Source organism: Syngnathoides biaculeatus, chromosome 13, assembly GCF_019802595.1.
Source record: "Syngnathoides biaculeatus isolate LvHL_M chromosome 13, ASM1980259v1, whole genome shotgun sequence".
Taxonomy (NCBI): Eukaryota; Metazoa; Chordata; class Actinopteri; order Syngnathiformes; family Syngnathidae; genus Syngnathoides; species Syngnathoides biaculeatus.
The window spans coordinates 19,604,080-19,618,323 of record NC_084652.1 but is presented as its reverse complement, the minus strand read 5'-3'; the positions used below and the strand labels follow the sequence as shown (position 1 = coordinate 19,618,323).

General features: G+C 40.3%; 1 protein-coding gene across 1 annotated transcript in view; it reads right to left on the bottom strand.

Moving 5' to 3' along the window:
* Positions 1 to 14,244, bottom strand: part of LOC133511045 (cadherin-24) — a 160,931-nt gene that overhangs the window by 25,317 nt on the left and 121,370 nt on the right. The window contains exon 6 of the mRNA XM_061839632.1: positions 94 to 350. Coding sequence (XP_061695616.1) covers positions 94 to 350 — 257 coding nt within the window. The remainder of the gene's footprint in view (positions 1 to 93; positions 351 to 14,244) is intronic.

Genomic DNA, 14,244 nt, shown 5'->3' with positions numbered 1-14,244 from the left:
CAGATGACACAGTGAACAAAGTAATAGAGAGTTGACATTAAGTTTAGATACAATAATGGAAATACAGTGGAAGAAAAGGAAATTCAAATTGACCTGATGTTATTAGTGAGACCAGTATCTGGGTCGACAGCGCTGACTCGGCCCACGGTGCAGGCTGGGGGGCAGTTTTCTGAAACATCCATGTGGTATCGTGCCCTGGAGAACCTTGGAGGTTCGTCTGCATCCAGGACTGCTACTCTGATTGAAGCTCGGTCTTTAATAGATCCTCGACGCAGGAAGCGAGGGTCGACGGTAGGGTTGAGAACCTCCACTGAGAAAGAGTAGGAACTGCGGCTTTCATAGTCTACAGCCTGGGGAGAGAATGACTGTACTTTTAGTAACAAAAAACGCATAGCGTGGAACCACTTAAGCTTTAGATACTTAGTTGCATGGATTCTGTAATGGTACTCCTTTTTAGAGCCGCAATATGCAAAGGAGTTTTTTTCCTGCCATTACAGGCTATTTTCAGTCTCTAAATTTGTGTCTGTTTGCATATCAAAAGCAGAAAGATAGAAGAGAAGAATATAAAAATATAGTCACACTTGAAGGAAAAACATACCCATGCCAACTCATAGTTCATCGTTCTCAAACACGGATGACACATCTGGAGTTGGATTAACGTGTGTCTAACGCATGACTTAACGTTTGTCTAACGCACAAGAAGCGTGTAACAGCGACCAAATAAGATACCTATAAAAACCATTAGCGTGTGCTAATGTGTCACTGATGCGCGACGAGCGATTTGTCAACGTTAGATGAGCATGTTGACCGTGTGACTCAATGGGCGAATAACGACAGAACAGCGTTTTGGTGGTGTGTAATTTTTACAGTGGAACGGCAACAAAAACGTTGGAAATTTCATACTCACTTCAGTTGTTCTCGTGAGTTTGAACAGTCAGCATCAAAAAAAAGGTGGGGTGCGGACTTCAGCAACTAGCGCTGCAAGTAAGAATGCAAAGCGTCGGTTTATATGTCCATATGTATGGATGTTCGGGAAACCCACGAATGACGCTCAATGGACGCCAAAGGACATTCGTTTGACTTTAGTTACACGCTGTGTGTGCTACTGGATTGTTCAGTGGTCGTTGACAGGTCGTCAGTGAGTCGTTCACTGCAAAGCAAACGATTAAGTAACAACCAAGTAAAGGTGGAGTTACGATTGACTAACAATAGCCAAATGCGTGCAATGCTCGGCGAACCTTAGTAAAACGTTCCACAAACATTCTTAAACGTTCTGCAGCTCACATCATGGTTTCATGTTACAAACATTTGATGAGACTTATTTGTCTAAGGTGACCATATGATATATGTACAGCAATGATCTGCAAGCTCTGATCATATTTGAAGAGCAACTTGTTCCAAAGAGTGGACAAACAGGCACATACATACGTGGATATTTTGTGTGAAGAAACAATAATGAGTGAAGGTTTGTTTATGACCTGCTCAGAGTGGTTCGTGTACGTGGCTTTAGATCTTCTGTCAGTAGGAGTGTGTTGTTAAAGTATGTCTGCAAGCATGTATCATTTCTTTATGAGTGGCACAGAAAAACCATGCTGGGCAGCAGATAAATAGGATCTCTGGCTTTGCAGAGTATCTGCTGTCAGATTCTAGTAAAAAAAAAAAAAAATCATTGTGAGGATTCAGGCTTCAGCGGGAATATTGATATACTATTTCCTGCTCTCCTTATTTCTGATGTCTCATTTTCTATTCCCCCACATCCCCCTTCTCTGTGAGTTCTAAACCTCGGCAAAGTGCTTCAAAGGAAGCCAGTACTTTTAGCAAGAAATTGACATGCATTGGAAGAGAGAGAGCAACGTAATTGTGAGCATACCCAAACAAAACAAAAAAAAACAAACATAAAGAAAAAAAAGACAACTGTATGGTGAAAGAGGCAAAGACAAAGAGCCAGTGGGGATGTAAGTATGTGTGTGTGTGTGTGTTGTGAAGGAAAAAGTTGTGTGAACATGATTCTCATGAGGAAATCAGTCTGAGGAAGAAAGGTATCACTTGCACCGTGAGTATATACTCATCACCATCGCCTTCCCTTTTTCATCCAGCGCACCATAATAAGCCTCCCACATGTCATGTCTCTGACACACACCCTCACTCATAGAATGTGATTTTCTTAAGATCAGTGAACGTCTTTGAAAGCAGTGTAAAAGATCAAACATGCAATCAATTTGAAAAGGACTCTCACGTTTAAGAAGAGCTTTATTTTTGGAAAAAGTCTAATATGAAATAAATCCAATAAAAGTAATGTTATCAGAACACTGTGCTTATGATTGAATTCATGTTCTAGATTATGTGTATCAATTGTGGTGTCAAACTTTTGTTACGGGCCGGGATGTATGTGGTTACAATTTTCCTCAGAGAGCATTATGACAGGGAAATCATATAAATGTTTAATTTATCATATTATTGTAGAACAAACTCAGGCAAACATAGTTTTGAAATCAGAAGTCAAGGATAATAGTTTTAGTCTTCAACTATTATTCAATTTACTATTAACAAGGGTTTGGGGGAAAAAACTGCAATATTTCAAAATAGTTTTTGTATTATTTTACTATTATCATTATTGAAAATGTAAAATTTGGGTCCAGAATTCAGCAACAATCTTGGAAGTCGATGCACTGCCACACATTTTTGTGGCAGGTGTTGAGTTTGGATCTATGAATTAGCTTATTTCTGTTTTAAGCACCAATGAGGCATGAGTGTGATTTCTCTGGAGAGCTCCTCCACCAAAAGCTTCTCACAACCGCTCTCTAAGGGATACAGTTGCCAAAGCATGCACGCTGCCTCGTAGTTCAGGTGGGTGGTTTCCTTCAGCGGCAGATTGTTCAGCCACTGGTTTTGACACAATTCAAAATTATGATCTGCGTTGCATGGGATCTTCATGTCCCAATTTACATTTGATCAAAATGCACAGAAGCAGCGAAAATAGATTTCTAGGTTTGCGAGCCAGGCTTCTGCATCACCTCAGTTCAAGCCATAAAAATAGCACTCCCCATGACACTTGTGAGAATAAGCAGCTATGAAAATGGAAGGATGGATAATGTGCCTGTCGATAAAAAGGATAGTTCCAACCGGAACGTATGCCAAGTAGATTCCTCGCCTGGTACATTCAAAATGAATAGTCAACAGCTTCATATCAAATCCCCTCTCTTCAACAACCTGTTTCATTAAATCCTAATCTATTTTTTTATGGTTCAAGACATTTTATTAAGTGTCATATATTGTACTCTATAACCAGCATCAAACACCTATACAAACTCGCTATTAAGGGCATCCATACTACAATATACTGTACATACAGTAATCGCTATTTGGGATGGACATCTTGTTCCAGTTGGGGGGGCGGGAGCCAAACCTGTTGAAGTGGGGTGGGTCCTGCTGAGAAAAGGTGTGGGATTTCTTAGAATGTCTGTGAAATGGGATGGAATGTTCCCTTTCCAGGTGTTTCATATTTTGTAATTTGTTTCTTCTTTAGCAAAAGTGTTTTCCCTGTTGTTAATTACCTTCCTGAAATGTTAAAGTGTTTGTAACAAATATTTCACAATTTGTTATATTGTTTTGCACTTACAGGCCACCGTAGAGGACAGTAAAGAGAATTGTAGCTGAGTAAAAGCTTACATTTTATTTTGGAAATGTGAAGATAAAGTACAAGTGTTTTATTGCCAGGCTGACATTATTTAACGTCTATTTAATTGGTCATTGAGAAAAGATGAATAAAATCCATAATACAGCCTGTTCAGTGCAGAGAAATGTACAGTAGAATGGTGCTTGGGTTGTTTTCAAAATAGCTAAGGGAAAATTAATTATTGTTATTTGGAACGCACACAATATTAATTTATTCATTCAAAACACAGACACACACACACACACACACATTTTCTTCTTTCTATTATGTTCTAATTCTATGCTCCTTCTTTATGTGGGTATTTAAAAAAAATGATTTACACTAATGGCCTTCTCGCTATTATTAAATGTATTACAGGGAGTTCTCGGTTTAAGACGGTCTGGACCTAAGACGTTTCGACTTTACGACACCCGAGTCTTGTCCGCCATTACGGCCCCAGCACCATTGTGTTTCTGCTTAGCTCATGCATATGGCTTATCTGTGTTTGTGCGCTGGGAGTTTATTTGCCCTTTTTGCCCACCTTTTTACACATTATGGGTTGTTTAGGGTTAGGTTAAGCTATTTTTTTTTTTTTTTTTACTGTGGAACCGAAGCTTAACATCATTGAAAATAAAATAAAATAAAAACGGAGAAAGGGTTAACACCGATGAGCATGATGGCCATAAAGGCTTGGGCTTCACTCAGATGACCGTGGCGATTATTATTAATGACAAAGCTCGTATTTTAGCGTACATGAAGAGTTTCGTCCCTATGAGGGATACAATGATCATGAAGCAAATTTTTTTGTGAAGAAAAAAAACAACAACGCAACGTTCTTCAATCGTTCCCAAGATGGAAAGATTACTTATATTATTGATTGAGGATCCGAATCAACACAGACTTAATATCAGCCTCATATTCATTAAGGGAAGAGGCATGGTGTATTTTCCTAACTTTGAAAAAGCAGAAAGGAGAGGACGCCGAGGAGGAATTTATCGCGAGCAACCGCTAACTCGAAATTTGAGTAAAGTCGCTACTGCGGGAACAGACCTTAGTCGTAGACCGCAGACTCCCTGTATATGGTATTGTGGTTTTCTTCACAGTTAGTAGACTTCAGATAAACTCTGTGACTGACTGGCGACCAGTCCAGGGTGACAAAAAGTCAGCTGCGAAAGGCTACAGGTACCCATGACCTTAATGCTGGACAAGTGTTAGGAAAATGGTTTTGATCCTCCCGGCGATATGGAGGTCCTGCTGGAAGATGAAATCTGCATCTCCATGCAGATCCTCAGCAGAAGGAATAAGGAAGTTCTCTAACGTATTCTGGTAGACTGGTGCAGTGACTTCAAGCTTAAGAAGGCAGACTTTACCAACACCTGCACTGGCCACTGCACCCCAAATCATGACTGTGTATATTTCACACTGGACCTCAAGCAGGTTGGGTTCTGTTCTTTATCTGTCTTTTTCCAAACCCTTGGACCTTGATTCCTGAATTAAAAGCATACTTTCATTGGAAAAGAGGACCTTGGACCACTGGCTAACTGTCCAGTCCTTCTTCTCCTTGGTGCATTTGAGACACTTCTTATGTTGACTCAGGTTCAGAAGGGCTTGATTCGAGGAACCCGACAGTTGTAGCCCATCTCCCGGATGCGTCTGGATGTGGTGGTCTTTGAAGCTGTGACACCTGCCTCATTTCACTCTTTCTGCATCTCTGCTAGATTCTTGAAACTTTTCTGTTTAACAATTCGCTGAAGCCCACAGTGATCTCTTTTTCTGGTGCATCGTATCATTTTGTCCTTCAACTAGACTTTCCATGAATATGCTTAGACATGACACTGTGAACAGTCAGCTTCTTCACCCATTTACATTTGTGGTTTACCCATCCTATGGAGGGTATCAAAGATGGTCATTGTGACCAGATTTCATCTGCAGTCTTCCTCATATTGAACCCAAGTGAGACAACTGAAACAAAATGAAGCAATTTAATGACACCAGGGGAAACCTTAACGGTGCTTTCAGTCTAGAAGATTATGAGGGTGTGACACTAAGTTTATCACACAAAAAAATGCAAAATTTGGGATGATTTCTTCAAAATATTCAAAATTATTGAATCTCTGGTTTTGTGGGTTTCATGAGCTGGAAGCCCAAATTATGTAGAAATAAACAAATAAATACTTGAAATTCACTAAGTCTTGGGGCCTGAATGTATAGTTTAACCTTTTGAAGGGAATGATTGAAATAAATAAATAAAATGGCAGAACATGTTTCTGTCCTAACTCTAACCCTACTAAAATAACTATAATAGGGACTCATCAATATTACCAGCTAAAGCCCCATATTAAAAAAAAAAAAAAAATGTTTACTTCATATGAGCCCATCTTTTTAAATTTAAATGTTTGGAAGGGGCCACAAGAGAAACCAGAAATTTTTCCGGGATCTACACCATTGATAAGTAAACGTAATTCTCAAATTTGTTCAATTGTAAAATGCATTAAATTTGATATTTTTAATTGCCGGCATGGTGATACAGCTGTAGAACATTGGCCTCACAGTTCTGAGAATCGGGGTTCAAATTCTAGACCCACCTGTGTGGAGTTTCCATGTACCCTTCATAAGTTTCAAAGAGACCCAGTTCATTGTGACAAATGGATTGCACCGGTTCAGAGGACGAGAGCTTCATGGGTTCCAAATCACAGGTAGGTGTGTATTCAACTACTAAAAAAAATAATAGTTTGGGGCGGACCACGTAATCGGTCTCTCATAACATAACAAAAGATCTGCGTATGAAATATGTTGATGTGCTCGGGCTGCTGCGCGGACGGCGGCGAATCTGAAGCACCCAGCCAACAATGTCTCACTCAGCCTCGTGCGCGCATTCCGGCTCGATAGTGTTCATCGTGTACTGCGAGGGCTGTGAACAACCCTCTCAAAGCAGCACGCCTTGGCTCCATTATATGCCAAAACGCCGCCGAAAATCAGCCACACCGGCTGAGGCGCCGCGTTCGGCTGTCACAGCCTCTGAAGAACCCAGCCGAGAACGCGTCACTCAGCTGCATGCGCGCAGCAAAGCGCCCCAACTGACTGTGTTGTTCATCGTACTGCGCCGTCTATGAACACCCCTCTAAAGCAGTATGGCTCAGCTCCGTCAAAAGCCGCACCGGCCGGCTACAATGAGCTGCGATGGCTCATCTCCGCCGCGGAAGTGGATCAGACGGGGATGCAGTTTGGCCGTAATCGCATATCATCTGAATATGGCTCAAAACAATGTAATATTGCTCTGAAAGCTCGAAACAATAGTGTAATATTGCCCCGGTAACTTCACTCGGTTGTGTGGTGTTGTCCTTATCGAAAAGAGGTTCCGTGTCAGAAGGTACGTGTTCGTCTCCTATAGTTAGGGTGCACCGCCTGTTTTCATTAGCGAATGTCCGGGTGACGTCACTTACAGAGGATCCAGCCAATATGGCGACCACTTGGATATCGTAGAAGGACACTTCTGCAACTTTCCGCATGCATGACGCGCTCTCCGCTCACATTTATTTTTTCGTATGGACATTGAAGTGAATAATGTTATATGTATTTTTCATTACAATATCTATTTTAGAATGTTTATAGGGATGAAACTTGGGCTTTAAGTATTTTAGTTTACAGCACCATCAACATGGTTAATTTTTAACACTGACTTACACAACACTTCCTGATGAATAATACAATATATCAATTTCTGCACAGGGTTAATTTCAGTCACCTCATCCTGCAATCTCTTCAAATGTCCAGTATTTATCCCAGTCAAATTTGGATAACTGTTTGTTGTCAAACCTGCCACCTTGTCACATTTCAGTCCTAACTTGTCAAAACATGCAGCTACCTCTGTGAAAGACTAACTCTCAGTGGTGGTCCCTTTCATTGATTGCATGGCTGCTAGTTCCTCTGTGATTTGAAAGTCTTCAGTGATTCCTCATAAGAAGATGAGGCATGGCAGTGTCATGTACATCGGAGTTCTCATCCAAAGCCAGAGAAAATTTACAGCCGATTTGTTCTTCTGCTGAAGCTCCAAGTTTCCAGCAATGTCCTCAACCCGCCTTGTTACAGTCTGTCTGGAGAATGCCATCTATACAAATGATCCCTTTCCTCTGTCCATATCAGCACAACAGAGTCCAATAAACACTCCTTAAAAAACTTTCCGACAAAAAACGCCTTACTTTTTCGACCAACTTTTGGAGAAATGACATAACTTGTCCTGATGGCTGCATCTCTGGATGTGCGATGTTTGGTAAAAAAAAAAAAAAAAAAAAAGAGAGAAAGAGAAAGCAAAAGAGAGACCATGAATAGGAGACCACCTTGCGAGAATGCGCCTTTATGTGCGTGCGACCGATGTATCTGCCACACCTAAATTAAGTGACAAGATGGATGATAGGCTTACGCCTGACGTCTTTTTTTTTTTTTTGGGCACACCATCACGTGATTGACCAAAACTGCCAGTCAATCGCGATCAACGCATTGAGCACCTCTGCTCTACACAAACCACTCCACCTGTCTAGCAAGCTCCTGAACAGCAGTCATCTGTGTCATCTAAGAAAGTGACAAGTTTGCTTCAAAATGGGGGCGAAATCAATGCTGAAACTGAACACCCTCAAATCTGTGGAGATTCCAACTGCCTTCTGTTAACAGTGGAGACCTTTGATTTCTTTGGGAATAAAATCTCTCATGAAGATCATGAGCGTCCTCCTCACAAATACCCAGTTGAGTCTGTGATTTGTGGGTACTAAGTAAACACATCCTTGGCTGTTGGCTCTATTCCACGAACGAGAAACTAAATTGGTTCTATAGTCATCCATCAGTCTGGTTTGGTGCTGCTACAAAGAAGGAAAAATCATTCTGTAAGGGATAGTCGCGTTGACAGAGAGAAAACATCAGCCACTTCATTCATGAAGGCAGCAGTTAAAAAAAAAGATTGGGTATCGAAAGTCCTAGACTCATCTATTTCCTGGACAGAACCATCTCTCTGATAGATGCTAGAGAACACTGCACACCAAAACCACCAAACATCATAATTAAAAGGGGACATCAAGAACATTATTCTGCATACAACCTCCAAAGGGCAAGGGGGAAAGTATCGCAAAATATTCCATCACAAAAAGTATACAGAATACACCAAAAGGTGTACAGTAAATCACAAGAATAGAAAGGCCAGCCTGGAATTTGGCCCCAAAGTACAGTGATGAAAATCAGAAAGGGTTTTGTGGTGAATCCAAAGATAAAAGCTCATCTGTACAACTCGGTAGGGTTATAGCATTGCTTGGGCTTTTATGGCTTCTCCTAGGAAAGGCTCAATAATCTTTGCTAATAAACAATGGCATAACACAGGCAAACCGAATAGTGATACACTTTGTTTAAGAGAGATGCAAACAAATTGATTTGGAATTTCTTATAAATCCTTATAATTCTTTTAAAAAATCCCAAAGCAAATCTCCAAAACTCCACAGAGGCAAGAAGGAAAAGGGTTTAGCATGGCCATGTAAATCTCCAGAGATAAACCCTATAAATGCATGCATTTATGCATGCAAGAGATGAGTGTAGGGAGTCTTAGCAAATAATTGCTCTCAAATTTGGTATCCTTTGGACTGATATGTTGTACTGTAATTAACGGTACTGTAATTTTTTTTAAATACAATTAGCATTCTGTAATGTCGAGCTTGATCAACTATGTCATTTCCTTTTCAATGGCTCTCACAATTTGGACAAATTAATTAGCTTTTCTACCTACTGTGGCAATGAAACATGATGCACACCTCCTCAAATAAGATGACCCAGAGGCAAACATCGATATTTTACACTGTGTATTTGTGTCTGTGCTTAGCTCACATGTTCTACAGTTGATGCACAAGACTTGCTGGGCTCGTCATGATATTACAGGGTGGTTTTCTAGCCTCTGTACTGCATTGATGATGTACTAAAACGTCAATTATCATTTAAACACAAGAAGACGTGCCTCCTTGTGCTGCCCCACAGACAACTTTATTTCTTCTGTGTATGTCCTACTGTCCTTGGAGGTTTTTTTTTTTTTCCTGTAGATTCTAAATCAAAATCGTACATCACATTTGTCTGATGACAAGCGCTTTGGACATTTCTGCCAACCAGAATAACTCCAAGAGTTGAGGGAACAAAGCTTCTTCTTAATCTCCCTTTTGACTTTGTTCTCCCTTTGCTGTCTTCTCTCTTACTCTCTCATGGTTTCTTGTCTTGTGTATCTCTTATTTTAGCCTCAAATTTAGCAAGCCTCCCATTTTTCAACTTCTGACCAAGACATCACTTGGTCTCTTGTTTCCCTCCATCACTTTCTTCCTCTAAGGATATTAACACAATCTCTCCCCGTGAGAAAACAAACACAGATAATCCTGGGCTCGCTGCTGGCGTGTGACCGAGGATTAGCCAGTCGTTTTAAGTGCGAGCATATGGAAATAATAACCGCAAACTGACACATGCACAGCTTGCTTGTCCCTCAGGTATGTGGCGAGATTCCGTAGGTGCATAAATCATAAACCTACATAGCTCACAGCTGATCTGATGGGAGGCACCTCAAATGGGAAGCTCCTGGATAAGGATGATGCTGATATGTGTTAATATTTAAACTGATTGGCATGAAGTGGAAACAAGAAACCTACACAACCATGTTCAAATGCTAAGTCTTTGTGATAAAACATCAAACCAAGATAAGTATTTTTCAAATCTTTTTGCAACACTTTATACTTAAAAAATATATAATAATATAAAGTATATATTATATATATAGCTACAATCCGGACTCTCTCACTTTTTTTTTTAGAAAGAACCATGTTTTACCATTTTGTTCATTAGTGAAGAATTTCAAGCAGAATTTATATTTTTATAAATTATCAATGCATCAATAACGATTAGCACTGTCGTGACTCATGTTGCTAATGTGTTGGAAAAAGGAGCATTTTTATCTATTTACACCTGAACGAAATGCTAATTTTCAGAATAAGTCTTAACTGCACAACATTGGGATGGTTGGCGAGATTTTGATGCCTCAAGTCATAGCAACCCCAAATACTTTAGAAATGTGTGCTATCACGTTCCTCTCAGCCTTTGTGGATTTTCATTTTGTAAAAGGTACCTCAATTACAAACCCAATTCCAATGAAGTTGGGATATTGTGTTTGTGCTTGGTAGGGGGAATTTTTCCCATTCTTTTATAATGTACAGCTTCAGCTGTTCAACGGTCTGGGATCTCATTTCATATTTTAGGCTTCACATTTTCAATGGGAGAGTGCCTGCATCCTTTTACTACAAAGCCACGCTTTTATAACATGTGCAGAATGTGGTTTGGCATTGTTTTCCTGAAATAAGCAGGGATGTCTATGAAAAAGACGTTGCCTGGATGGAAGCGTATGTTTCACCAAAACCTGGATGTACCTTTCAGCATTAATGGTGCCTTCACAGATGTTTAACTCACTCATACTATTGGCACTAACACTGCTCCATACCCTCAAAGATGGTGGCATTTGAACTTTGCATCCATAACAGTCCAGATGGGTCTTTTCCTCTTTGGCCTGAAGGACATTTCCTCCAAAAATTTGAAATGTGAACTCGTCACACAACAGAATACTCTTCCACTTTAAACTGTATTTACTGCCATTAGTTTTCCGAAGTGTTCCTGAGCCCATGTGGTGATATCCTTTACACACTTATGTCAGTTTTTGATGCTGTGCTGCTTGAGGGACTGAAGGTCACAGGCATTCACTGTTGTTTTCTGGCCTTGCAGCTTGGATGCAGTGAAATCTACAGATTCCCTGAACCTTTTGCTATTATGAAATTATAGATAATGACTATTTTCTCACTTGTTCACAAAGAGGTAATCCTTGCCCATCTTTGCTTGCGTATGACTGAGCAATTCAGGGAAGCTCCTTTGATACCCAATCATGAAACCCAATCGAGTCTTGTCAGTTTGAACATTAAATATCTTGTCTTTGTAGTTTATTCAAATAAATATGGGTTGAAAATGATTTGCAAATCATTGTATTGTGTTTTTATTTACGTTTACCATCACAACATCAGAGGAATTGGGTTTGTAGTACAACAACCACTAGCTTGAGCCCACCCACTACATATTTCCCTCAGTCCATTAGGAGACATTACTGAAGTCAAGGAGCAATTGCACCACAGAGGCCAGGCTGTGCTAATTCTCCAATTAACTTCCCCTTATACTTTGCCCTTGTTTATGTCCTCTATCAAAATCAAATTTGTTGCAATATGTACAGCATTTTTAGAAATGAATTAAATGAACGGGGCACAGGCATGGTCATGATTAAAGAGAAGAATAGATGAATTCACAAAAGAAATGAGAAGAACCTATAAATAAGGAATAAATTAGAAATGTCTGGTTTATTTGTGCCACACAGTGTGTGTGCGTTCATGTGTGTTCATGCGTGAATGTGCATAAGGCTTTCGTCACAGACAACCACTCCTTACTCTCTGACATGGCCTGTAGACATTTATTGCTGTGTGGCTGAGGCAGCGGAGCAAACGACCATGGGAAGAAAGGGTGGGAAAGATTCCTCTGTGAGTTTGCATCTGTTTGCGGTCTTGAGCATTTGTGATGGTTGTGGGTGCATCGGTCAGAGAGGGCGAGAGTCACGAAATACATAGGGACAGTGTCTGATGATGGCAGGAGAGGGTGAGGAGGGCAATAGGAGAAGAGATAGATGTTTTTTTGTTGCTGGAGGTTTCTGCAGGACAGAAAGTAAATAAGCAGTGATAAGCAGCAGGCAGCTTCAGCCGGCAGCGAGACTTGCTGGATTTTAATAACCCACCGTCTTTTCCATGCCCCTCGCCTTTCCGTGTCTTCACCATGCTGTCTTCCTCAAGCTGGCCGCATGCATCTTTCCCTCATTTTCATCTGCCTGCACTTGTATTTTACTCTTCCTCATGTTCACTCTTTTCATCAACTCCTCTTTTAATCTGCTTTAACATCCAATCCAAGTCTCTTACCCACCTGCCATCTGCTATTGACGTACTGATGTAGAAAAACAAATATCCCATATCATCCTTCCATCCATCCTTAAGCCACCAATCTCACTTCATATCCTTCTCATAGTATAAATAGAGAGAGCAGCAAGGTCAAGTGTGTCATATTATGTGTCTCTATGTACTTATCTCCCTGTGGTTTATCAGTGCTTGTGTAGCTTTCCACTCCACTTTCCGCTGTGTGTGTGCAATCTTAGATCGGCTTTTAAAGAGATTCAGCCCACAGCAGTGAGGTGACTAGGATGGGTCAAGGCCAACTTTGTGGCAACACAAAGTGTTCCACTTGGAAGTCTTTCCTCCTCTGGAGGGGTTGGGGGCACAGAGCTCATATAATTCTTCTCCACGCTTCAGCCTCCTGACTGCACAAATTGACTCGGACAATATACCACATCATTGGCATGACTAAAATAAACATGGACACAGAATACAAATGTAAGTCTCGGACGTTACATTAGTGTTAAAATAATATCACTAGAAGGTGACTAACCAGATTAATGCATGTTTTCAGGACAGTTTTTTTTTCATTGCTACATGTCAAACAAAGTTACCAGTAGGTGCAGTGGATTTTCAGAAAAACAACAAGACCCATCAATCATGATATACACACTCTTAATGCTGTACAATTGGGCAATTTGTTGAACGGGGAGGAGGGGTTAAAATAATAGCAGTGTGGGATTCAATAAGAGAGGTAATTTTTTTGTTGTTGTGAAAAACAGGTGTTAATCAGGTGGCCCCTATTTAAGGATGAAGCCAGCACCAGTTGAACAGGCATTTCTCCTTGAACGCCTGAGGAAAATAGGTCATTCAACACATTCTTCAAAAGAACGGCGTACTTTGATTAAAAATCTGATTGGAAAGGGGAAACCTTACAGAGAGGTGCAAAAATCTATAGCTCGAATTATCAAAACCAGAGACATGTGGTAGAAAATGGAAGACAACCATCAAAATGGATTGCAGAATAACCGAATGGCAAAGGCTCAGCCAATGATCTGCTCCAGGATGATCAGAGACAGTCAGTCAAAGTCAATGGCAGAGTTGTACCCCCCTTTCAATAAATTTTCCAATTTCACAGCCTCAAGAGTGTGCAAATGATGAATGCTGGGTCTTGTTGGCATTTTGAGAATCTACTACACCTACTGGTAACTTGTTTGACAGGTAGGAAAAAAAGAAAACTTGAATACGAAGATTCATTTGGTTAGTCACATTGGACTGCTACTACTTTGAACATTACTGTCCATCTATTTATTTTTTTTAGTTGGTGAGTAAGTATTCTTAAAAATAGTCTAGATGGTCAAGAATAAACTTCCTGATGACATAAAAACAAGAAACAATTTTTTTTTCCCAAATTTGTGTCTTTTAATACAGTAAAAAAAAAATCTGATACACTTCAAATCTGGAATTTGCATCGTCATAAAAGATATATTCATGTTTTATGTGCATTTGAGGCATTGCATGTGGCATTATGCCCCCAGTCATCCATTCATTTCATATAGCACTTGTCCTCATTAGGGTCACAGGTGAGCTGGAGCCTATCCAGCGGACTTG